At 35.7% G+C, this 27,296-nt stretch overlaps 2 protein-coding genes across 2 annotated transcripts in view; one reads left to right on the forward strand and one right to left on the reverse strand.

Moving 5' to 3' along the window:
- The window catches only part of cd9a (CD9 molecule a), a 30,852-nt gene extending 18,848 nt beyond the window's left edge, over positions 1–12,004 (reverse strand). Inside the window, exon 1 of the mRNA XM_056478819.1 lies at positions 11,703–12,004. Within this exon, the coding sequence (XP_056334794.1) occupies positions 11,703–11,771 (69 nt within the window). The 5' untranslated portion in view covers positions 11,772–12,004. The remainder of the gene's footprint in view (positions 1–11,702) is intronic.
- A 3,905-nt stretch (positions 12,005–15,909) lies between these two features.
- vwf (von Willebrand factor) overlaps positions 15,910–27,296 on the forward strand; it is a 92,645-nt gene continuing 81,258 nt past the window's right edge. Inside the window, 8 exon segments of the mRNA XM_056478287.1 lie at positions 15,910–15,993; positions 17,674–17,728; positions 19,678–19,824; positions 19,909–20,011; positions 21,474–21,682; positions 25,182–25,303; positions 25,401–25,617; positions 26,679–26,801. Of these exon segments, the coding sequence (XP_056334262.1) occupies positions 17,674–17,728; positions 19,678–19,824; positions 19,909–20,011; positions 21,474–21,682; positions 25,182–25,303; positions 25,401–25,617; positions 26,679–26,801 (976 nt within the window). The 5' untranslated portion in view covers positions 15,910–15,993.

A 27,296-nucleotide genomic window follows, 5' to 3' on the forward strand; every position in this document is an offset into this window, starting at 1 on the left:
TCTATCTATCTATATCTATATATCTATATATATATTTATATATACACACATACACACACACACACACACACACACACATACAGTCACTGGCCACTTTATAAGGAACGCCTTACTGGTACGGGGCTTGACCCCACTTTGCCTTCAGAACTGCTTTAATCCTTCATGGCATTGATTCAACAAGATACTGTAAATATTCCTCAGAGATTTTGGTCCATATTGATATGATAGCATCAAGCAGTTGCTGCAGATTTGACGGCTGCACATCCATGATGCGAATCTCCTGTTCTACCACATCCCGAAGGTGCTCTATTGGATTGAGCTCTGGTGACTGTGGAGGTCATTTGAGTACAGTGAACTCATTGTCAAGTTCAAGAAACCAGCAGAGATGATTCGCGCTTTATGACATGGAGCGTTATCCTGCTGTAAGTAGCCATCAGACATGATGTTCAATTGGTATTAAAATATCCCCCACACCATTACACCACCACTACCAGCCAGGCAGGATGGATCCATGTTTTCATGTTGTTGATGCCAAATTCTGACCCTACCATGTGAATGTCGCAGCCGAAATCGAGACTCATCAGACCAGGCAAAGTTTTTTCAATCTTCTATTGTCGAATTTTCGTAAACCTGTGCGAATTGTAGCTTCAGCCTCAATAGTGGCACTCGGTGTGGTCTTCTGCTGCTGTAGCCTATCTGCCTCAAGGTTGGACGTGTTGTGTGTTCAAAGATGCTCTTCTACATACCTTGGTTGTAATAAGTGGTTATTTGAGTTACAGTTGCCTTTCTATCAGCTTGAACCAGTCTGGCCATTCTTCTCTGACCTCTTGTATCAACAAGGCATTTGCGCGACAGAACTTCCGCTCACTGGATATTTTCTCTGTTTTGGACCATTCTCTGTCATCCCTAGAGATGGTTGTGTGTGAAAATCCCAGTAGATCAGTAGTTTCTGAAATACTGCCAGCCAACAATGCCACGTTCAAAGTCACTTAAATCACCTTTCTTCCCCATTCTGATGCTCGGTTTGAACTGCAGCAGATTGTCTTGACCATGTCTACATGCCTAAATGCACTGAGTTGCTGCCATGTGATTGGCTGATTACATTTTGTGTTAACAAGCAGTTGGACAGGTGTACCTAATAAAGTGGCCGGTGAGTGTATAAACACCAGTGTTGGGAGTAATGCGTTACAAAAGTAATGTATTACAGTAATGTATTACATTTTCCTGTAACGCAGTAGTGTAAGGCATTACTTACACATTTTCAGTAATATTTTACTCGGTACATGTTCAGTAACGCATGCGTTACAACAAACTTTTCGCCCGCAAGACATTACCAAATAAAAAATAACACAAGTAAGTTCTATTTTCTGTTCGTGGTTAGTGAATATATGCGCGTGTTGTCATTAATATCCCTCTGGCTATTGGAACTTTTTTACTTTGAACGCGGAATGATTTCAGCCTCTGAGCTCGAGGTCTGAGGCTATTGGCTCAGCCCGGTTCACAGTAAGGTCAAGCCCTGACGTGCAGCGGAAAAGCGGCAAAATAGATGAGCAGAAGACAGTACATTCGCGAGATGGACGTATGTGCATATGGCGTTATTTCACTGACAACAGTCGTAAGCGCAGTTTTACAAGAGCGCATTCATGTAATTCTCTGTTCGTGGACAACTCGACCGCAATTTTTTTTTCGCAGTCGCATGCACTCAAAACACGGCTGCTCACGTGCGAATGATCTGCTCTGGCTCCGTCAGATGATGCAGACTCACATTTTGTGCCTCATGTTTCCTCTTCTTTTCGTGCTTTTGCTCTCCAGAGATCCTCCTGTTCAATTGGTTATCCCAAGAATGTTGATATGGTTTATATATTGCTACACTATTTATTAGCAATACACGAAACACTAAAAGGTTATGATAAATTCTATAATAAATACTTGTGTTTTTGAGTGTTAGATATACTGCCTATGTTTTAGGCTAGTATTATTTACAATTTGTTAATGAATGCTTCAGCATACTGTAGTATTAAGAATAGTGAACTGATAAAATGAAATACAAAGTGTAGTTTTACTACAGTAAATTGTGGTGAATTGTAGTATAGTATACCCTATATTGTAAAAAAAAAAACTACAGCACTGGGTAATTTGTTTATATTACGCTTGTGTTACCATAGCAACTAGTATTAGCACAACTGATTAATTGAAGTACTTTACTGTAGAACTGTTCAAAACACTGTACATGACAGGGAAAATGTCCTCCACAATCTCATCAGCAATGTGGAAGACAACAGAGACGTGTTCAATTTATTTTAGTTGCCATGATAAAATGGGATTGATAGTGAGATTTATTTGAGGAGTGAATAGTTCAGTAGGCTATAATACCTCATCAAGTTTTCCCCTATTTTTATCGGTTACATTTCTGCTTGCATTCGTTATATTTTTGTTTAAATGTTGTTTTATTTGATTAGTATGGTGCACCTTTTGGATGTTTAATAAATGTTTTTTAAAAATGTATTCTTTGCATTCAACTTCTTTTCTATGTGTCTTTAAGTGTTTGAAATTGGAAATATTTCATCATATAACACACAGCAAAAAAGGTTATAGTGGATTAGATTAAAAAATTTATATGTAAGTCTATTTTAGTATTTTGGTTATTGTTAATAAATAGTGTACAAATATAAATTATATCAAAAAGCATGAAAGGAAGAGGGAACACAAGACACAAATTGTGAGCATATAATCTCACTGAGCGAGTAGTGTACTGTGAGCGCACAAGAAATTTTCTGCGTGAGCAGTGCATATTTGAGAGAGCATGAGAAAATTTGCACGCGAGCAGCGTATATTTGAGAGCTCACAAGCAGTTTTGTCCACAAAGGAAATCGGTGCACGAACATTATATTGAGAAAGCTATGTTCATCATGCTCACTTTGTGCATGACAGTTTTGTGTTGTGAACCTGAATTTAAAGTGAATAGAATAATGGCAAGATTAAGAAAAAAATGCATCTGGTCATGGCATTGGAGTTTACATATAGGCCTGTTGTGTCTAATATGAAAATAGCCAAGCTATTCACAGATATTGCCAGATAATCACTTTACCTTTACCATACTTTCAACAGACTTTGATCATTTGTGATTCTGGCTCTTATCCTTTCTTGCATTGTCTTGAGCCTTCACGTTGCCAAATATATACTATATTGTTAGTAGCCTGGATAGGTCACAGTCATTCTGCTACATCATATCGCTTTCTACTGGATGTAAAATGCTCTGCAGTACATTTAGTCATTTTAGAATGTTAAGTTCTAATTCTGTAGTTATTTTGGTGAAAGTAACTAAAAAGTAATATAAGAGTAATGTAACATATTACAATTTTGAGACAGTAATATTGTAAGGTAAGGGATTACTTTTAAATCACAGTAATAAGTAATCTGTAATGTATTACAGTTTGGAAGTAACTTGCACAACACTGATAAACACACATACAGTACATAAATATATACACACACATTTTTATAAAAATTCATTTACTAATATTTTTAGATTTTTGTATTAATCAGCACAAATTAAAAAACGGATATTACAATTTTTTTTCTTTAGTTAACATTTTATATAAAGCATATTTACCTCTCAATTCCTAAAGACATTTTGCACATATAGTGTAAAAAATATATTCATTTTTAATTTATACTTTTTAATGTGCCTTATCTTAAGTTTGCCTTTTTAAATAAATGAAAATGAGCACAAATCAGATTCCATTGTGTATTAGTAAATTTAAATAATATATCTGAGTTTGTTTTTATTAATAAAGCGCAATTGTTCCCATTACTGTACCACACATAGAATATTTTTTATAGTTTGTTATGAATTTTGATATGAAAAGTTATATACAATTATATAATGAAGCACTTTATATTTGTATTTAAATTGTATTAATTAAAAATATTAACAAAACTTTACTAATGTTAATTAATAATAATTTACCAATAAACACTCAACTACAATGGTGTATAAATATTTGAATAATGTAAAAATATTTAACACTAATTATACAACATATTATGCAATTCATATGCTAAAATAAATATTACATCATTTACATATTACATATTTAATTACTTTGCATGTTCTCCCTGTGATCGTGTGGGTTTCCTCCGGTTTCCCCCACAGTCCAAAGACATGCGCTATAGGTGAATTGAATAAGCTAAATTGGCCGTAGTGTATGTGTGTGAATGCAATAGTGTATGGGTGTTTCCCAGTGTTGGGTTGCAGCTGGAAGGGCATCCGCTGCGTAAAACATGTGCTGGATAAGTTGGCGGTTCATTCCGCTGTGGTGACCCCTGAATAATAAAGGGACTAAGCCGAAAAGAAAATGAATGAATGAATAAAATACTTAGCTGTAATTAAAACAAGACCTTTTCACATTATAGTAATGAGAATTTGATGATGGGTGTTTAATTAATTAACAGTTCCAGCTGCCATCATAAAAAAAAATAGTTCCCATTACTGTAATAACTGTAAAACCTGGAATAATAGTTCTGATATTTTGTTATGAATTTTTATATGAAATGTTATATAAAATGCTATAATAAAGTTATTTTGTATAAAATAATATATTATTAATAATTATAATAATAATTCATTATTTATACTTCACTAAAAAAACACACAACTATGGTGTATCCATATTTAAATGCATGTAAATAATAATGTAAAAATATATTTAACACTAATTATACAACATTACCGTACATATTATGCAATTCATATGATAAAATACATATTACATCATTTACTTTTTTACATTACAGTAATGCAAATTTGATGGTAGGAGTTTCATTAATTATAATGGGATTTTTGCTGTCTTCATGCACTACATCCTTTGGAATAAAATGTTTTTTTTTATTTTCCCCAATGCAATCACTGTCAACAGTTCATTCATAGAGTCAAATGTAAATACAAGTTTGTCATTATTATTCTCCTTTTAGTCATAAGCAAGACATGTTTAAACCTCTGGTCACTAAATAAATGGGTTTAGTCTCTAGCCACCAGAAGAGGCTGTGAAGAGCCACTGGAAGAAGGCTGTGAATGTTTATTTATTGATGTTCAGAGTGTGTGAATATGCTTATTACAGCAGCAGTTCAATATGCAGCCTCTCTCTCTCTCTCTCTCTCTCATACTTTGTAACAATGCACAATTTAATGACACTAAATTCAACATACACATACAAAGTCATAAAGTGCACATTATTCTCTCATAAATACCCACAACACATGCAGTTTGCAGTGAGTTTGACCATGAGATTATCATTCTCTATAAATAGAGCAGCAGATTAAAGACAATCTAGGGCGCGTGCTCACATAAACCCTCAGTGCTAGACACACACACACACACAAACACACCATACGGCTCTGGGTTGCGTCCACTGTACTCAAGAATTAAAGATTCATTTAGTGAGTCAATTCACTTCAGTGAACTGGTTCAAAAACTCATCAGCAATCTTTTGTTTAAAGCAGGGATGCCCAATCTTTTTCGTATGAACAGCCAAAAGCCAAATATCATTGAGAGCTGTGAGCTAAATAAGATAAATATACTAAACTATTTTATATTAAAGTTGCCATGGGTAATTTCCTAATTTATTCCATAATATTGAACAATAAATAATAATGAAAAAACACCACTTTGAATCATATTAACTAATGCAGTATCACTTTTTAATTATAACATTACGATAAAAACAATCAAATATATAACACGAGTTCAATCCTGAATAGACTAGTCAAGCACAATTTGCCTTTGCCTTGACTTGCTCACCAAATTCCTCTGTTGGGTGACAGTGCGTACATTTGAACCTAATCTGATTAATTGACACCATTTAAATAGAAACGTTTAATTTCAGCTAGCTTTTTTGTAGTTTAACAATAAAACAAACAAATAAAAGATTGCATTAAGTTTAAAATTAAAGGTTACCATTGGCCATCTTTGGCACGCGGGGGCTAGTTTGGGCATCTCTGGTTAAAAGGGATAGTTCACCCACAAGTTGAATTTTTTGTTAATTTACTCATGCAAGAACACGTGACTTTTCCCCTTCCATAGAACATTAACGAAGATTTTTAAAAATTTGGTATGGTGATTCATAAAAAGCAAGCTAAAAGAAGTAAAAACTAAATAAATCATACGTCAGACAACTAAGGGCTCATTCACACCGAATGCATCTTTGCTTCTAAAAATGCTTAAAGCTGCACTCAAAAATGGGTTTAAACAAAGCACAGAACAAGTTCCACATGACACGATATTATAGACGTGATGTAATACCAACAATAACATACCCATTAGAAATAGGAAAACAGTATGCTATAATAAGCGCATGAAGATACATCATATAACTCAGTATATTCTGGACAAATCCACAATGAGCACCTCTTCTGCCATGATATAACAGCAAATAAAACAGTTTTCATGCCAAGCTTCTACTATGAACAGAAGCTCACAATGGTTGCCCTTTCAACTTGACGCAACATCTGCTCCTGATGAGGCCTTAAGCCTGGGACACCTCAAGCCAACATCAAAAAACTAACATTGACAAATTGAAGTTTATATAAAAACTAAGTTCGAGAGGATCACGTGCTTATGATTGACCACGGCGGGTCCCGCATCAGCAATCACACGATACACCAATCAGATGAATTTGAATAAGTATAAATAGATCTCAAAACTCTTCTGGTAGTACCTAGAATAGCAAAGTCGAGTAAAGGAGGTCGAGCCTTCTCATTTATGGCTCCTAAACTCCGGAATAGCCTTCCTGATAATGTCCAAGGCTCAGACACACTCTCGCAGTTAAAAACTAGATTCAATACACTCAATGCATCCCATAGTGGTATCCTGCATGAATGTGCTCCCCGCAGGTTTTTACATCTCGTTTATATACACTATGAACAGCAGCTACGCTAATTATTGTCTTTATTCTCTATTTCCACCTGGGGATACTCATCCCGAGGCTCCCAGAGATGATGCCCAGCCACTGAAGCGATCCAAGACCTGTGAAGAGATGATCCCAAGGTTTCCACATTCCCGGAGCTGCTGTGGTGGTCATGGAGGAGTGGAGAGCCTGAGACTGATTCCTGTGAGACTCCAGGGACCGCCGAGTGTTTCATTTTGCCATATGAGAAATGGTCAGGCCCAACCGAGCCTGGTTTCTCCCCAAGTTTTTTTTTTTTTTCCTTCAATTTCGCCCATTGGTGAAGTTTTTTTTCCTCGTCGCTGCTGCCACTGGCTTGCATAGTTTGGGACTAGTAGAGCTGCGCATCGATGGATTTGCTCTTCGGTGTTTGGACTCTCAGCAGTGATATTAAAACACATTGAACTGAACTAAACTAATCTACACTGAACTGAATTTAAACACTGAAAACTGAACCACACTGTTTTCAGTTCACTATAATCTTCTATGTGAAGCTGCTTTGACACAATCTACATTGTAAAAGCACTATACAAATAAAGATTAATTGAACTGAATTGAATAAATAGCCAGATTTGATTACCTTAGCCATCTTCGTCTTGAAGAATCCTCCCATCCACCCCTGCTCCTTCCCCTCTTTGTTAAATACAGGGGAGCTCTCGAGACCTACCTGAGCTCAGACTCGCCTCTCACCTCATGAAACGTGAGGGAGCCCTGGGCTCAAGGATCTTCCGAGCTGGCTCTCTCCTGGGACAGCATGCCAAACTCGCTCTCGTTAATCATCAGTTAAGTGTGAACTTATGAAAGCTGTGCTGTTGCCTCGTGTTGAAAGCGTCTGGTCCCGTCTGGACTAAAAATCTGCGTGTGACACACCAAATGGATGATGCACTGAAAGGAGAACGTACGAATAGTGCCTGCATGATAGGTCATTTTTTCACACCTGCAGGTGGCAGTATTTGTATTATTATTCCACAAAGGGGAACAGGATCTAGTGCTGCACACATACAACCCGTAAACAAAGCCAAAATAAAAATTCATTATTAAAAGTTAATATTTTAGTGAGTAATTTGATTTTGTGAGACTTAAGTTAAACTTAACAAGATTATAGTGATTTTAAAAACCACAAGCCAATAAAATAAACCACATTTTAGTATTTTATTTAGTCAATGAGTTGCAAGGTGTTATTTTACAGTAACAACAAGAACAAGTACAGCATACTACATACAGTAGAAATGCCCTTTTAAGTGGATTTTGTTTTTCCAGTGAACGTGTGCAGGTCATGCAAAATATCCAAAGTTAAATATTGAGCTATTCTGAACTTTGACCACAGCACGCAGAAACAAAATGGCCTAATCATGGCACAATGAAATGAATGGGTTTCATAGCAGAGCACTTTCTACATCTGGTGTGAAAGCCACTTCAAAATGTGCAGTGACTACAGCTGGAGGGAAAGCATAACTTTTTTTGGGTTCATATTTTCAGCTGGTTTTCTCTTTCATCCGAAATTCAAAAATAATTTTCAGAGGCCAAAATTCAGTGCATCACTGACATCCCAATACTGCCTAACGGGCTGACAGTCTGTCCCAGCCTTTAGGATGCAAAGTGATCTGTGCAAAAAAAAAAAAAAGTATGTTTTTTACAACACAGATGTCCAAGCAGTTGTGAATGCATTTAGGATCATTTGTCAAAGCTGTAGACGAACATATAATAGTACATTTTCTTTTTCTTGTACAGACTGAGCTATATGCTTCCTAAAGCCTCAATGTCAAGTCAAACTTTATTTTTAGAGCACTGTAAAAAACACAGAAGTGAGCCAAAGTGCTGTACAGAAAATAATATACAACAAATTAAGCATAACAATCTATGAAATACATAAAAGCCATAGTAACAACATAGGTTTAAAGCCATGTGTGAGTGCCTGTATGAGGTTTTTTTCTTCAAAGTGCTAGTAGACATTGACTTGCATTTTATGAAATCACCAAGAACCATGATTTCAGCAAAAATCACACACACACACACACACACACACACACACACACACACACACACACACACACACACACACACACACACACACACACACACACACACACACACACACACACACACACACACACACACACACACACACACACACAAAATAAAAATAAAAAATTCACAAATAAAATGGATGAATGGGAAAAAAGTGTCACCAGCATTAGATGGCCTGAGTGTGAGCAAAATCTCATTTGAGAACGGACTATTCCTTTTTAAGGTGATATTTTTCCCCCCGGATTAATACGGATAGAAAACAAAAAATGAACTATTCACAGGCGGTCTCCCACATGCTGTATAAAGACTATGAAAAGATCAAAACATTGATCTGTTTGCAGAGCTCCAGACTGTGGGTAAATGCCACATTTAGCAGCCATTTTCCCTCTGGTGCAACTAAATTGTATTCGAGATGAGACTACAAAACACTCCATTCTTTTTGATCACGCATATGCTGGAGTTTTCCGGGGGAAATAAATCTGGCATGAAACAGCTCATCTAACTGAACATTGCAGTATAGTGTGATCTGTACTTCCATAAAACGAGAATAGATCAGAATCCATTTAAATTTAGCTTCAAAACATACACGACACAAATGCAAGCTGTTATTTGGAAACAAGTTGAAATAATGTTGCTTCAACAAAATATCACCAATAAATTAAGTTAAAAATATGGCATTTTAATTTCCAGAACACGACTGCTGCAGCCACACGGTGGCTCAGTGGTTAGCACTGTTGCCTCACAGTAAGAAGATCGCTGGTTCGAGTGCCGGCTGGGCCAGTTGGCATTTCTGTGTGGAGCTTGCATGCTCTCCCCGTGTTGGCGTGGGTTTCCTCTGATTGCTCTGGTTTCCCCCACAGTCCAAAGACATGTGCCATAGGTGAATTTAATAAACTAAATTGTCCGTAGTGTATGTGTGTGTCTGAGTGTGTATGGATGTTTCCCAGTACTGGGGTGCGGCTGGAAGGGCATCCGCCGTGTAAAACATATGCTGGCGGTTCATTCTGTTGTGCCGACCCCTGATGAATAAAGGGACTAAGCCGAAATTAATGAATGAACCTGACTGTTGCACACTACAAAAACATCTGAGTTATTATGCACAGTGTATTGTAGAAAATTGTAGTACTATTTCATTGAAGTAAGGTTAATTTGGACTTTCTCCTTAATACCATAATTTCATTAAAGTATTCTTAGCAAATACTAAACAGGGAAAATATATTATCAGTCAGCGACTATCAAAGTAGAGGAGACTGGGGATGATTGTAACACAATTTTTCTTTAGCACCAAAAACTACCTTTTTTTAGCTACATGACTGAAACTTTTAGGCAAAGTACCCACATTTGTCTACTACAAACGTCAACAATTTGAATTTCTTAAACTATAAAATCACAGACTTTGTGAGATGATGACAAATAAAAAGTGGTCATTTGTTACATCCTACCCCACTATAGGGTAGGTTGTAACACATACTGGGGTAAGTTGTAACAGGTAGGCAAAATGCACAAAAACTAAGCGTACTACAAGTGATATGCCACCACAACTATTTTATTGTAAATAAATGACTGCAACAATAAAATACATGTGAATATTGGAAGTGTATGTGCCTATTGTGTGTTTGTGCATGCACACGTGCATTTGTTTGTGCATGTCTGTTTGCGTACACGTGTTTGCGTACATTCAAAACACATGTTTCAACCTACCCTGCCACTGTCACCCATTGTTTAGCTAGCTGTATTAGCATGGTGCTTTGAAATTAGCATGAGGTTTATCCACCATTCTTTACTAGAGAAACTACAATTTGACCTGATATAACTCATACATCCTCATCTGTTTTGCAGAGGTAGTAAACAAAATATTATCTTGTTATTTTTTTTTTTTACTTTCCTCAGAATTTCATTTTCTGTTGTAGCTTCAGAAGAGATCGCAGGACTGACTGGAAAATCTCCATGTATGATTGTTAAGTTAACCTGAGGAAACTGAAAATGTTACATGACCCCTATCTTATCCCTGATTTGTGGAATTGGTAGTGTTACAACTCTACCTGCGTTTCAACTATACCCGGTCTCCCCTACAATATTGTTCTCAGTCAAGTAAATAGTGCTAAATGTTGATCTGAAGTCATACTTGCATGTGATTTCAGACCGAATATTTAAAGTAGTGTGGTAACCAATATAGGGACCGTGTCACAAGTTGTCACTGTTCAAATATGAACGACTGTAAAACCAACTGTCTTTATCTCAAATACTATTCTTACTTGATTCGAACTGAATCAACGAATCGGTTCGAACGAATCATTTAAGGGAGTCGGTTCAAATGATTAATTCAGAAAGCGGACACCATAAAAAACGCGTCTGTCCAGCCGTGAGAGAGAACAGCTGAGGCAAACAAACACGAACAGAGAGCAGTCACAGAAAACACCATCAAAATTCAGTGCTTGTCCCACAAATACCCACAGACGACACATTAACCGTCTCTCACAGAAACACACACTGTTTTAAGGGTTCTGAAATCCTTAAAATTAGGTCGGCCAAATGGATGTAATTCGGTTGCATGGCTTCACACAGACATCCCTACGTCGTTAACTGCAAAATAAACTAATTACGAATCCAAATAGGACGCCGAACACACGCATTTATCAATGAATCCCTGGGGAAAAGCGCGAGTGATATAAAACAGCGTCCCGAGCGCGAGTAAACCCCCACACACACACCGAACACACACGCGCTCACCCAGAAGATGAAATTGAAGACGAACATCAGGTATTTGACGCACATCTCTCCCCCGGTCAGCGCCGCCATCACAGCAGTCTGTCCTCCGCCACACACAGTGCTCAATGACAGAGTAAAGATCACGGGAGGGATCCGTCCGGTGTCTCGCAGGCGGCGGTGTGTGAGTGTGTGTGTCTCTCACTGGAAACTCACGACCGACACAAACTCACACTGCCTCGGTCCAGCAGTCAAACATCAACTTTGCGATTGGCGAAATCAAAGACGCGACAGTATCTGCACCTGTAACTATTTTTGAAGGGTTAGATGTAAATCATGAAGACAAAGCGTATGGACTCTTTCGAGGATTTCCCCCCCTATACGTTTATTAAAAGATAAAAGCTTTATTCACTGGGAATTACGTCATGATGAAATGACGTCACTCCAGTAAGAGCAAAGCCCAGAGGTTTCTTGCATTGTTCTTACTCTCTTGTACATTTTTTCCCATTGACAATGTAATTGATATTTTGTGTATTGTATACAAATATTGTTTACATGTCAACTCTGTATTCTATTTGCATTAATAAAAAAGATTCTATCTTTAATAAAAAAGATTCTATCTATGATTGAATCTAATTCTTGCACTGATTAGTGGTCTCATGCGTTTTTAAAATGTTATATCCCAGGCCAGCCATTTAAATAATACTGTTGTAATTTTATAGTAATAATTGTAGTGTTCTTGATCCATACTACAGAGTTGCTATGTAGTAAACACTAAAATATACTACAATAATTATACAGTTTATCGGTTCACTATAGCTAATACTACAGTAAACTGTAGCATTTATTAACAAAGGTTGAAAATACTACATATTGTGTAATACAATTTACTTTAGTATGTTTCAAAAACAGGCGATGCAGTGGCGCAGTAGGTAGTGCTGTCGCCTCACAGCAAGCAGGTCGCTGGTTCAAGCCTTGGCTGGGTTAGTAGGCGTTTCTGTGTGGAGTTTGCACGTTCTCCCTGCTTTTGCGTGGGTTTCTCTGGGTGCTCTGGTTTCCCCCCAGAGTCCCAAGACATGCGGTACAGGTGAATTGGGTAGGCTAAATTGTCCATAGTGTATGTATGTGTGTGAATGAGTGTGTATGGGTTTTGATGGGTTGCAGCTGGAAGGGCATCCGCTGCGTAAAACATGTGCTGGATAAGTTGGCGGTTCATTCCGCTGTGGGGACCCCAGATTAATAAAGGGACTAAGCCGATAAGAAAATGAATGAATGTTTTAAAAACATTATTTACTGTAATTTACTATTAATTAGGGGGTGACACGGTGGCTCAGTGGGTAGCACTGTTGCCTCACAGCAAGAAGGTTGTTGCTTCGAGTCCCAGCTGGGCCAGTTGGCATTTCTGTGTGGAGTTTGCATGTCCTCCCCGTCTGGGTTCTCTGGTTTCCCCCACAGTCCAAAGACATGCGGTTATAGGTGAATTGAATAAAGTAAATTGACTGTAGTGTATGAGTGTGAATAAGAGTGTGTGGATGTTTTCCGGTATTGTGTTGCAGCTGTAAGGGCAAAACATTTGTTGGATAAGTTGGCGGTTCATTCCGCTGTGGCGACCCCTGATGAATAAAGGGACTAAGTTGAAGGAAAATGAACATATATATATATATATATATATATATATATATATATATATATATATATATATATATATATATATATATATATAAATCATTTTTACTACAAAATAACAATATTTTGTCATTATATTTACTCAGCTCATTATATTTACTCAGCTCAGCTTGATGTAGATATTATTAGATCTATAATGGGATTATAATCTCTTTATGATACATTTTCAGCTTAATTTTGGAGATTAACTGCTCATACACAGGGCAACATTTTGAGCAATGTTGCTGGGCAACTTTGGGAAATGATACCATAAATGAGCATTCAGTTGAGACACGGGGTAATTAAGGGCAATGGGTTACAGATATAATATTGTTGCCTATTCTTAAAAAGTAGCCAAGCAACATCGATCAGCAAAATTACCCAGAAACATTGCTCAAACAGTTTCCCTGTGTATCATCAGCACAAGACCACTTCCCACTTGATAAAATGCTACAGTGGTCATTCATCAGTTGCCAAGGTACCACAACAACTAGAGTAATATAAACAAATGACCCAATAGTGTAGTTTTCTACAACCATAGGATATATTATACTACAATACACCACAGTTTACTGTAGTAACACTTGAGTATACTACAGTATATATTACAGTTTATCAGTTCACGGTATCATGTATTATCATTAACAAAATGTTGTAAACACTAAATTATATACAGTATAATACACTTTACTTTAGTATGGTTCAAAATTACTATAGTATTTACTATAAATTACAACAGTATGTGGGATATTGCACCCTGTATCCACTGATTATTCTAAATCATCTTTTACTTTTGTATGGTTGAGAAACACCAGTATTTTTTCATGTGCATTGATAATTTTCCGTCTCTCTGGATGTACTGAATTCACTAGGTGTGTTTTTGAGTAGTGCTAATATTTTTTGTCTGTACACTGCAAAAAATGATGTTTGCTGTTTGTTTAAACAACTTACTTAAATTGAGCTGAAACAACATAATACTTGAGTTTTTTGGGGACAACGTCATTGTTTTATGTTCAATCCACTTCAATCATTTGTTCATTTTCTTTTCGGCTTAGTCCCTTTATTAATCTGGGGTCGCCACAGCGGAATGAACTGCCAACTTATCAGGCATTTGTTTTATGCAGCGGATGCCCTTCCGGCTGCAACCCATCACAGGGAAACACATACACTACGGACAATTTAGCCTACCCAATTCACCTGTACCACATGTCTTTGGACTGTGGGGGAAACCAGAGCGCCTGGAGGAAACCCACATGACTGCAGGGAGAACATGCCAGCTCCACACAGAAATGCCAACTGACCTAGCTAAGGCTCAAACCCACGGCGACAGCACTACCTACTGCACCACTGCGTCGCCTGTTCAATCCACTTAAATTTTTAAAATGTATAAAATAACATAATTACATTTTTTAATTTCTGAAAAATATTGTCATTTGGAGCAGTTTTTCTGCACAAAATGGCTTTCAAAAACAGGTGATGTTTGTGTGATTTAGTTGTCAAAACAACTGTACACTACCTGACAAAAGTTTGTCGCCTATCCAAGTTTTAGGAACAATAAATAATAACTTGACTAGTTGATCATTTGGTATCAGAAGTGGCATATATGAAAGGCAAAGGCCTCTAGATTACGCTTATTTTACCAAAATAAAATATGATCATGCCTTGATTTGTAATTATTTAATTAGGACAGTAAGGTCTGACTTTGCTTAGACAAAAGCCTTGTCACTTAACAGAAATAATGTACAGTATAGAATATAAAGTCATGGTGCATGGACGAATTGAATGAGCTTGTACGACTCCATATTATTCCAGGCATGCTCAATAATGTTCATATCTGGTTTCTGGGCTGGCCAATCCTGGAGCACCTTGACCTTCTTTGCTTTCAGGAACTTTGATGTGAAGACTGAAGTATGAGAAGGAGCGCCACCCTGCTGAAGAATCCAGTTCAACAGATGATTCATTGGAATCTACCTTCTGCCACTTTTCCAAATGATCAACTAGACGTCAAGTTATCATTTGTTGTTCTTACAACTGCGATCGACGACAAAACTTTTGTCTGGTAGTGTATAAAATACACAATTATAATATATTTAAACATATCTCAACCTGCCTGGAACTACTTCAGCTGTGTGTTTATAAGAAAATAACTGCACAGTATAAATGATGTTCATCAGCCAATCAGAATCAAGCATTTAATAGCTACTTTGTGAACGTAGTATAAAAATACACGGAGTTCACATCAACATGCACTGAATATCTCTTTCCATGTGAAGTTTTTTTTCATGAATAAATCCATCATTTTCGGAGACGAGTTACAGCACACAGCCTCAAAGTGCTGTGGTTTGTGTGCGTGTGTGTGCTGTTTGGCTTGGCACTACTGTCCTCTGTTGGTTTGTCTTATCTGTCTTCACTGCCAGACTAATCCTTCAGTTCCACTAATGCCCAGACTTCCTCCTATTGTCCTCCCTTAATGAGTTCGAAAAACGGAAATCACACCATCCCTCCCTCTTTCACTTTTATAAAAACGGTTCTTTTCTTTAAGACTGGGCTCCAGTCATGTCTTCAGACGTGTGAGACGCTGGACAAGATTGACAAAAAGCGCTTCGGAAAAACCTGTCGGTGGGAAAATACAGCTGGCCTGAGGTCAAAGGTAACAGGTGTCGAATAGGGTTTCTGAATATGCATTATTTCAGATTTTTTAAAGTTGTTTTAAGTTTTCACAGTTTTTAAGCTGTGTGCATCTGCATTGCAGAAATGATTTATTGGATTTACTCAATTTTTTTAAGGTAAGTTGTTGCAAACAATTAATATAGGCTAAATTTAAACAAACACATTAAATTCAGTAATGTTCAACATTAATTTGTTTGTTTAAATTCAGTCTATATAAATTGTTTGAAACAACTTACCTTAAAAAATTGAGTAAATCCAATGAATAAATTTTTTTCAGTGTGTTAGGCATGGGACGTTAACCGTTTTCAAGGTATACCGCGGTTTGGAAAAGTCAAGGTTTTGAAACCACCAAAAATTTCTGTAATACCGTTCCCAAGGTATGTGTAAGATTGCTTTTTTTTTTTTTTAGGACAGAAGTCAATGAATCATTTGAATTATTTAGCCTGACATGTTTATTGCTCCAAAATATTTTACATCTTTAAAAAAAAAAAAATTTATTGTTTTCAAAAGGGGAAAAAAAAATGTTTTTACCCAGACATTTAAAAATAATATATTTTAGAGCAGAAATCACAATACCGTGATATTTTTTATCCAAGGTTATCATACCGTCAGAATCTTATACCGGCACATGCCTAGTTAGGTTGCATTTAAAGGCATAGTTTAACCAAAAAATACATTTCTGTCATCATTTACTCATCTTCCACTTGTTCAAAATCTTTTTGAGTTTCTTTCATCTGTTAAACACAAAAGAAGATAATTTGAAGAATGCTGGTTGCTGGCATCCACTGACTTCCATTATTTTCCTACTATCACTGGAAGTCAATGTGTGCCAGCAACCAAAATTCTTCATAGTATCTTCTTTTGTGTTCAACAAACTCAAAGAATTGTGAGGTAATTAAAAGTTTTGGGCGAACTAGCCCTTAAAGTTTATGTTATGCTATTTAACCATGCACAAATAGAAATCGTGCATATTTGTGAATGTATTATACTCATTTCTCTCCATCCTCAGATTGTGGTTAAGAATAACAAGCTGTGCTATGTAGAATAGTTGAACTCTCTGACAGATTTGTTGGTGCTCTGAGATTTCTGCTTTGTTTCTCACTTCCAGCTGAACTTTTGCATGGGCTCATATTATTATTTTTTCACTCACTTGCTCACTTCATTGTATTGCTGATTGCTAGAATAGTGTGTTAGATTGATATATTTCTGAGAAAAAAATGTATTATATTGCGTTTTGAATGCTCCCTGAGTGCTTTTAAAGGGATAGTTGACCCCAAAATTAAAATTTCCTCAGTTTACTCACACTCAAGTAGTTCTCAGCTGAATTTATTTCATCTGTTAAACACAAAATGAGCTATTCTGAAAAATGTTGGAAAATGCGGCCATTGACTTCCATATGAAAAAAAATAGTATTAAAGTTAATGGCTGCTGCTTTTCAACATTCTTCAAAATATCTTCTTTTGTGTTCCACAAGAAACAAATTCAGTTGAGAACCATTTGAGTGTCAGTAAATAGTGAGGAAATTTCATTTTCTCCAAACTCAAACTGTTTGAATCAAGTAAGGATGAGTAAATGATGGCAGGATGCTCAGTTTTGGGTGAACTATCCCCTTAATGCAGTACTATGAGGTTTTTATGATTTTCCCTATTTCTTTAATCAGATGGAGGCCTGCAAATGGAGCAGAATCTTGTGGATCTTCATCTTGAATTTGTCAGGTTAGAGATGCATGTTTAGATTTCTTCCTATCTGTTGTTTTGGTGTAATTATTTAAGGGGAAGGTTACACACCATTTACTCATCTGTTATATATGCCATATAATAGACTGAACAGTTTTCTGTCAGTCATCATAGATGATCAGTCATTATTACCTGACAGAGTCAATATCGCAGATACTCGTGGGCTGGCCTTGCTGAACGATCTAAATTGGACAGATTTAATTTATATAATGCATTTATTTATCTTGAAGCAAATAGCAAGTTAATATAGCAAGAATACATCTTTATATGTAATAAAAATCTTTTTACATGTAATAAATCTATAACATTATATTAATATTTTACTCAAGCGATTTAATAGTATTTATTTGCTTAATTTTCTAATAACTTTTTATTAATGATTTCCCACATTAAATACTATAGTAATATTTTTTTCAAACCATAAAGTACTGATAATTTGTTGTAATTTTAGTTGCAACAAATTTCGCATTACAAACAAATTAACTGTTAATAATAAAAAAATAAATAACTAAATAAAAAATATATATTAATTAAAATACTTTATTATGTATTGTTTAAATGTTTAACTATAGTAATTCATTTTAAAGTGACACATTATTGTTTGCTTTTATATTTTACAACAAAGCGATTTTAAGCAAGTATGATAATATTAAGATCCTGACTTAGTTTATTACACTTAATCCTACAATTAGACGGTCTATTATGTTTTCTTTGAGAATATGGACACGTGAATAAAGTCATAAGTGTTTAACTAATTATTTAATTTACGTAATTTGAGTTCAGAAACTGCAGAGATGTTGAAATGATCGTTATGATATAATAATGATATAATGACTGAAATGGGAAAGTATATTTAGGAAATTCAATAGGTGGCGATAATGCTCCTAAGGAGTTAGTTACCAAATATGGTTTGCCTAGATCAGTGTTTCCCAATCCTGTTCCTGAAGGCACACCAACTGTACACATTTTCAATCTCTCCCTATTCAAATACACCTGAATCAAATCATCAGAACATTAGAAGAGACTTGAAAACCTGAAATGAATGGTTCAGATAAGGGAGACAGCCAAAAGATGTACTCTTGGTGTGCCTTCAGGAACAGGGTTGGGAACCACTGGCCTATAGATCATGTGTGCTAGATTGTGTGTGCCTAAAACATGTGGTTCTGCAAGTCTGCAGCTTCCCGCAGTCTGCAACCGATGGCTAATCTCGCTTCTCTGTGCCGTTTTGACACAAAAATACGCATCCAAATTTAAACCCCTAAATTTGGACAAATAGGCCCCCCCCAAAACCATTTAGGGGGGCCGGTGCCCCCATGTCAACAAGCCTGGCCCCCCTAAATTTGGATGAACAGGCCCCCCCTAGAACCGCCACTGCTCATAAGTGTATAGACAATGTGTGACGAATAACCAGCCTGATCTGACGAAAAACATAAGTATTTTACGTTTAGTCAGTTTCATGGCTAATTTGTACGAATTTGTAGGTGTTCAGTCAACGAAATTGTACGATTTTAAAAAGGAGGCGTGGCACCTAACCCCACCCCTAAACCCAACCGTCATTGGGGGATGAGCAAATCGTACTAAATTGTACGAATTAGATCTTACGAATTCATACAAATTAGCCACTAAATCAAAAAGTTACGAATTGCCGTGAGATTGCAATAACTAATTAATTAAAATAGTAAATTTTTTGAGAAAAAAGAACCACCAGGCTGGCTACGTATAACTTACACATAAAACATCTGTTCAATGTCCACTATGCTAAACTATAATTACTAAAACTAAAACAAAAAGTAGAAACGTGCTCACAAAATAAACACTACATAAACTAAAACTAAACTGATAGCGCTTTAAAATTAGTATTAAAAATAACCCCCCCAAAAATGTAAAAGTATATTACCTTTAGTGGTGTATACCTGTTTGTTCTGCAGGTTTGCTGTTGGTCGAAGGCTCTGCTCGCTGTAGTCTGTTCAGTCGGCAGCACATACACACGTTTGACGGTGTGATTTATGAGTTCCCTGGAGACTGTAGCTACATGCTGGCGGGAGACTGCAGACACAGAAGCTTCTCCATACTGGGTAAAAGACACAGACACAGTTTCTCATGAACTAAACAAACCACGCGAAGGTTTGTATAAATGCCCACTGCATGTTTACATCTAGGTGATTTCTCTCATGGGAAGAGGAAAGGAGTGACGGTGTTTCTGGGAGAAATGTTCGAGCTGCACCTCTCTGTGGACGGAACGCTGTCACAAGGAGCAGAGAGGTGAAAAATGAATCTCACAATCAGAATATAAAAGAAAATGCCAGTGGAATTTCAATGTAACACATGCTGAAGAGGTCAAGAGGACTCCAATCCAATACACTGTAAAAAATATCCATTATCGATTTCTGTATCTCGTGACACATTCATGTTGTCAGTTATTTATGCTTTTGAACTGCATTATGGGACTTTGATCTGACAGCTTTAACTGTACAGTTTCAAAAATATTTTTTAGAGATAATGTAAAATATGTAAATATGTCAAAAATACAACCTAAAAACATGTCTGTACTTTATAAGTGCGTTGTAACCCAAATGATTCGTTTAGATCAGGCATGGGCAAACTTGATCATCGAGGGCCGGTTTCCCTGCAGAGTTTTGCTCCAACACTAATCAAACACACCTGAACACCCTAATTAGTGTCTTTAAGATCACTAGAAAGCTACAAGCAGGTGTGTTTGATTAGGGTTGGAGCAAAACTATGCAGGGACACCGGCCCTCCAGGATCGAGTTTGCCCATCCCTGGTTTAGATGCAAGTACAGAGCCAGGTCAGGTTATAAGGTCACAATATAAAGTGGGACCAAATATTGTATAAGAAATTATTTATGTATAAAAATCTGTAACATAACATCATGAAGTGGCAGCTCATTACTGCCACAATTTTTTGTACTGCAATTTAAATGACCAAGCCAGAATATTGATTATTAAATGTCTTAAAATGTCAATAAAAGTCACTTTGTTTTTAACTTAACAATCATAATGTTCCACTACACAATCTGAAGATGAAATTAAATAATTAAAATTATAATTATAATAATTATAATTAAAAAAAAATAACAGATAAAAAATAAAACAAAAAAAACAACAACAAAACAGTCAGGCACAGGAAAACGGGGGGTGGTTATGATAGTGATGTTAGCGATCTCCAAAGTGAAGAGGGGGGGTTTATGATATTGATGTTAGCGATCTCCAAAGTGAAGAGGGGGGGGGGGGGGGGGTTATGATATTGATGTTAGCGATCTCCAAAGTGAAGAACGGGGGTGACGTGGGGGCCAATGATAGTGACGTTATCAATCTCCAAAGTTAAGACCGGGGGAATCTCTGAGCCTCCCCGCAACCCATCGGAGTGCCCCTAAATTCCCAGGGCCCTATGCACTGTCACCCTTTTCCCCCACTTACTACGCCCCTGGCTGCTACTTCAGCAACTACTACTACTACAACAACTACTACAACTTGTTGCTTTTCTAAAAGACAGCAGGTTACCTTACATTTTTTAAGTAAAGTGATTAAACGCTATTTAGTGTATATAATATCACTCTGAAACGTTTTTGTGTGGGTGCACGCAGTTAAACAGCCTAGTCGGGTAACCATCTCTGCATCTGAAACGCAACTATAGTGCTCAACTCTGCTAGTCTTTTCTAATAAAAACAGCTTATAAAAATCCACATACTTTGTTTTACATCAGGCTCCCGCTGCCGTATGCATCGAGCTCTGTGTTTGCAGGGTATGAACTGGGGTACGTTCGATTATGGAGCGAAGAGTTTGGATTCTCCATCCGTATAGATCCCTCACACAACATTCAACTAACGCTGGGCAAACGTCACAGCAACCAAACATGCGGCCTTTGTGGGAACTACAACTATCTGGTTGAGGACGAGTACAGCGCACAAGAAGGTCAGACACAAACACAACTCTCAAAATGTGTTTTAGTAAAAGTGTGAATAGACAGCAGATTAAGGCAAGATGCCACATTTTAACCCTTTATTGTGCGAGGAACCACATATGATAATTGTATTGACATTGAATATAATATACAGTATATATTTTATAACGTAAATATATAAAAGTTAAACAATTTTGTAATCCCCCCCCCCACCCCGCAACACTTTTTAATAAGGTGTGTTTCAGTCTGGTGGAAAAAAAAATATGTTAATAAAAAAATACACTTTAAAGTGTTTCTTTTGTTGCACAATATGAAGTTATGTTGATGCAGATTCATTTAAATGACAGTTTTACTCATACAGTGTCTATATTCTGAAGGTGTTTACAGACAGATTTGTTCATACATAATTTGGCCTGATTATGTACAGCATGTTATTCTACAAAAAATGTCTATCTGTTTGCACTATTTTCTGAATTACAGAGTGATTATAACAGATTTGCCAAATCCCCACTGTAAAACAACCTTTGACTCTAATATTAAAAAAGAAAGAAAGAGTAATTAACATTAAAATAGACACTTTCTACACTGTAAAAAATTATTAGTTGACTTCACCTAAAAATTATTAAATCAGTTGCCTTAAAATGATTAATAAAGGAATTATGTGCATAATTATTTTAAAAGTTAGTTACGTCAACTTAACAGTTGCAGGTTACAAAGGGGTTACTCACTTATTTAAGTAAAGTCAACTTGTTGCTTTTCTAATTTTATTATTATTATTTTATTATGCAAGAGGTACACACATTGGGTTCACATACAAATGGTAAAAAAAGAAGAAAAAACAACAACAACAACAACAACAAAACAGTCAGGCACTGGCAGGTGTGTGTGTTTGCATGTGCGTGTGTGCACATGTAAAGGTAACTAGGTGGACAGGTCAGACTACCTAAACAAACAAACAAACAAACACACAAACAAACATTTATACATACATATATACATATAAAACATGCATAACAGTAGAAATTATTATGAGTATATACACTATCGGTCAAAAGTTTGGGGTCAGTAGGATTTTTGAATGTTTTAAAATAAGCTTCTCCTGCTCACCAAGGCTGCATTTCTTTAATCAAAAATACAGTAAAAATTGTAAAATTGTGAAATGTTATTGCACTAGAAAATAACTGTTCAAAAGTTTATAATTTAATTTAATCATTTATTCCAGTGATTTTAAAGATGAATATTCAGCTTCATTACTCCAGTCTTCAGTCACACGATCTTTCAGAAATCATTCTAATAATAATAATAATAATTATTATTATTATTATCATTATTGTTATTAATATTATTTTGAATAATGGTAACAGTAATAAAAGCATTAATGACGAGTAATATTTCATTTTAATCTACATACAATATGTAATTTTTTATTTAGCTTTGTAATAAATATTTAACAATTGAACATTTTTTACATTTAATAAATGCCGCCTTGATGAACAGAATAATTTTCTTTAAAAAAAAACCCCATAACAATTCTGACCCCAAACTTTTGACGGGTAGTGTATATTACATATATTATAGCAAAATATCAATAAATGATTATAACAAATTTGCCAACTCCCCACTGTAAAACAACCTTTGACTCTCATATTAAAAAAGAAAGAAAGAATTATGAACCTGATTTCATCCAATGTTCTGATTGTTTTTGTGCTAGAAATATATGCAAATGAATGAATATTTAAAAATTAAATACTTCATAAACAAATGGAAGAACTCGTACATAATATGTTTACAATTCTTAAAGCAATCAATCAACTGGTGTAGTATAATGATAACTGCTGGTTAGTTTTTACAGTATTCACCTGCAGTACTCATGCTGTAATTATGCTGAAGAAGTAACTAGCGTCAATGTTCACCCAGAAGTCAAAACATAAGAAAGTTAGAGCTGTTATGTGTGTGTGTGTGTGTGTGTGTGTGTGTGTGTATCTGTCCTGTCATCATTCCATACTGCTGCCTTTGTAGTTGATGGTGCTCTTATCAACTGGGTTTAAATTTAGATCACAGTCTTTCTCATGAGTGCACATGATATACAGAGGCAGGGAAAGAAAAGGAGACAAGGAAAGAATCAAAGACAAGATGACAGACATCATCAGATCAGTAGCTGGCATTTTTGATTATTGTCATGACAATCAAACACATTTCCAGCACATTAATCAAAACACAATACAACTCAAATCACCACAAAATAAATAAAACAAGTAATAATTGTGTATTTTACAATTAAAACAATTAAAAATGACAATAAAAATACTCTTCACACTATCATCATGAAAATGAGAATTATAAAATTTTATTTAAAATAAAGTCAGAAATGATTCTAATATGCTGATTTGATTCCTAAGAAAGATTTTGGTACACTTTATTTTAAGGTGTCTTCAAAGTGTCTTCAAATCATTTAACTACTGAGTGATAATATTTAATATCATGTATGTTTAGGGTGAGAATTCGGTTTAGGTTTAATTGCATGGTAATTATCCGTAATTAATTGTAATTTCTATAGTAAGTACAAGGACATCTTAAAATATAGTGTTATCAATATTTTTGTCTTATTATTATGCTGCTTAAGATAATTCTTAATTCACTGTATAAAGCTATTAGTTACTTTACTGAAAAACGTGAGTAAACCCATTTCCTTAAAAGTGACAAGTTGTCTTTACATAAAGAAGGTATGTAAACCCGTTGCCTACTTAAAAATGAGTAAACACATAACCTTAAAGCAACATGTTGACTTTACTTAAAAAAGGAGTAAACTCATTGTGTTAAAAGTGATGTTGTCTTTACCTAAAAACTAAGTAAACCCATTGCCTTAAAAGCGACAAGTTGTATTTACTTAAAAAAGTGAGTAAAAAACTTTGCCTTAAAAGTGACAAGTTGTCTTCACTTAAAAAAGTAAACAAATTGCCTTAAAAGCGACACGTAGTCTTGACTTAAAATTGAGTAAACACTTTGCCTTAAAAGCGACAAGTTGTCTTTACTTAGAAAATTGAGCAAAAAAATGCCTTAAAAGCAACAAGTTGTCTTTACTTAAAAAATGGAGTAAACCCATTGCGTTAAAAGTGATAAGTTGTCTTTACTTAAAAAACTAAGTAAACCCATTGCCCTAAATGCGACAAGTTGTCTTTACTTAAAGTGAGTAAACACAATGCCCTTAAAGCAACAAGTTGTTTTTACTTAACAAAGTAAATAAACATGTTGCCTTAAAAGCGACACGTTGTATTTACTTAAAAAAGTGAGTAAAGACATTGTCTGAAAAGCAACAAGTTGTCTTTACTTAAAAAAGTGAGTAAACCATTGTAACTTGTAACTGTTAACTTGTAGTCAGTTTCAAAGGCAGCATTTCTGAATTAAAAAATTCAATAAAGTTTATATATCCACACTGATGTAAAATTGAATTTAAAAGATGACCAGATCATGTTCTCAGCTGACTTTTATATCATATTTGTGTGTGTTTAGGTTTTTTGACAGACGATCCTTACGACTTTGCGAACTCGTGGGCCATGAAAGGTGCAGATGAACCCTGTAAACGTGTGTTACCGCCGTCTCAGAGCTGCAACAGCACTGGGGAATCAGCCAAAGTCAGATGCTCACCTGCAACATGAAAACAGTCTCATCATACACACTCCACTGTATGTGGCATATTTCTGAATGTGTGTGTGTGTGTGTGTGTTTCAGGGGCAGATGTCTGGATGTGAGTCTATGCGCAGCTCTGTGCTCTTCATGCGCTGTGCTCATCTGGTGGATCCGGCTGCGTTTGTGTCTGTCTGTGAGTCTGATGTGTGTCACTGCAGTGCCGGAGAGGAGTGTGTGTGTCAGGCCATGCTGGAATACAGCCGAGCCTGTGCCAGTCGCGGCATAACACTGTCCAACTGGCAAACACAGAGCCAGTGCTGTGAGTAATGCATATGTATTTATTTTCCTGTTTACAGTGAAAGGTGGGGAAGCATTACCATTACTTAAAAATTCAATAAATATATTTTTTCATTATTTTATATCATTAATATTATTTAAAATGTTTACTTTTTATGTGAAGATATTTAATTGTTTTAAATATATTCGTGAAACAAAGCTGAATGTTTAGCATAATTCTCCAAATAAACTATGCTTAATTAGAACTAAATAAAAAAAGCTTATTTTTACATTGCAAGATGCTCCAAAACTGTATTAAAAACACAGTTAACTCCCAAAACACATGCAGTTAACTAATTTAAGTGAATGCGTTAATGAAAAATCATAAACAGTATCTCCTTTTACTGCATTTTGAAACTCAAACAGGGTATTTTCAACTGCAAGGAGCATAATAAACCAAGAAAGATCCTGACTTCTGCCGGAAAAGGCAAACATGTTGATTTTTCTCCAGAACCATTGTGCATTCTTTTACAGGAAAAAAACTATTTATTTGTTTTACAATTATTGGTTTTGCTTTATTTTATATTAAAAATGTAATAATAAAATAAAATGTTGATAATTCTGTTCAATTTGTTAGTTTTTTTTATTAAAAAACCACTGCAAAAAGTACCGATAAGAGAACCGTTAAAGTATCGAACCGATAAGTGGTATCGATAAAAGTAGTAATACCGTTAAAACCTTAACAATGCCCATCCCTAGTCAGCAACAATACTCAGGTAGGCTGTGGCGTTGACATGATGCTCAATTTGTACTAATGGGCCCAAAGTGTGCCAAGAAAATATCCCCCAGACTGAACCGTTGACACAAGGCAGGATGGATCATTGGCTGATTAGAAATTTGCGTTAATGAGCAGCAGGACAGGTGCACCTAATAAAGTGATAATATAAATATATCAAAATATATTTTTGATCAAAAAAATATAGCCTTGTTAAGCAGAAGACACTTCTGAAAACACAAATGTTTTCAAACTGCATAAATACTTTAGATCTGACACTGACTATTTACTAATTTCACATATGTACTGTACATTTTCCGCTTTCTCAGCCCCAAAGTGTCCTGTTGGCATGGAGTACAGCGACTGCACCCCGACCTGCTCCACTTCTTGTCAAAATGTGAACATACAGGAAGTCTGCAAAGAGGAGTGTGTTGACGGCTGCATCTGCCCAGGTAATACTTTATTAGTCAACACATACTTTTTATGGCCTCTCTCATGTCATGTATGTTTTTACTAATTACTCTTGATTTTACAGTGTCTTTATTTCATTGCATTCACTATACACTTAATTGCAAAGTAACATTAACTAATAGGTATATACATATATATATATACACATATATATATATATATATATATATATATATATATATATATATATATATATATATATATATATATACATACATATATATATATATACACATATATATATATATACACACACATATATATACACATACATATATATATATATATATACATACATATACACACGCGCACACACACACACACACACACACACACACACACACACACACCACACACACACACACACACACACACGCACACACGCACACACACGCACACACACACACACACACGTTTAACTAAAATAAAGTGCCTACTTTTTAAAACATTATAGTCTCCACCAAGCTTTCTAAGAT

The sequence above is a fragment of the Danio aesculapii genome, chromosome 18 (genome assembly GCF_903798145.1).
Source record: "Danio aesculapii chromosome 18, fDanAes4.1, whole genome shotgun sequence".
NCBI classification, from domain to species: Eukaryota; Metazoa; Chordata; class Actinopteri; order Cypriniformes; family Danionidae; genus Danio; species Danio aesculapii.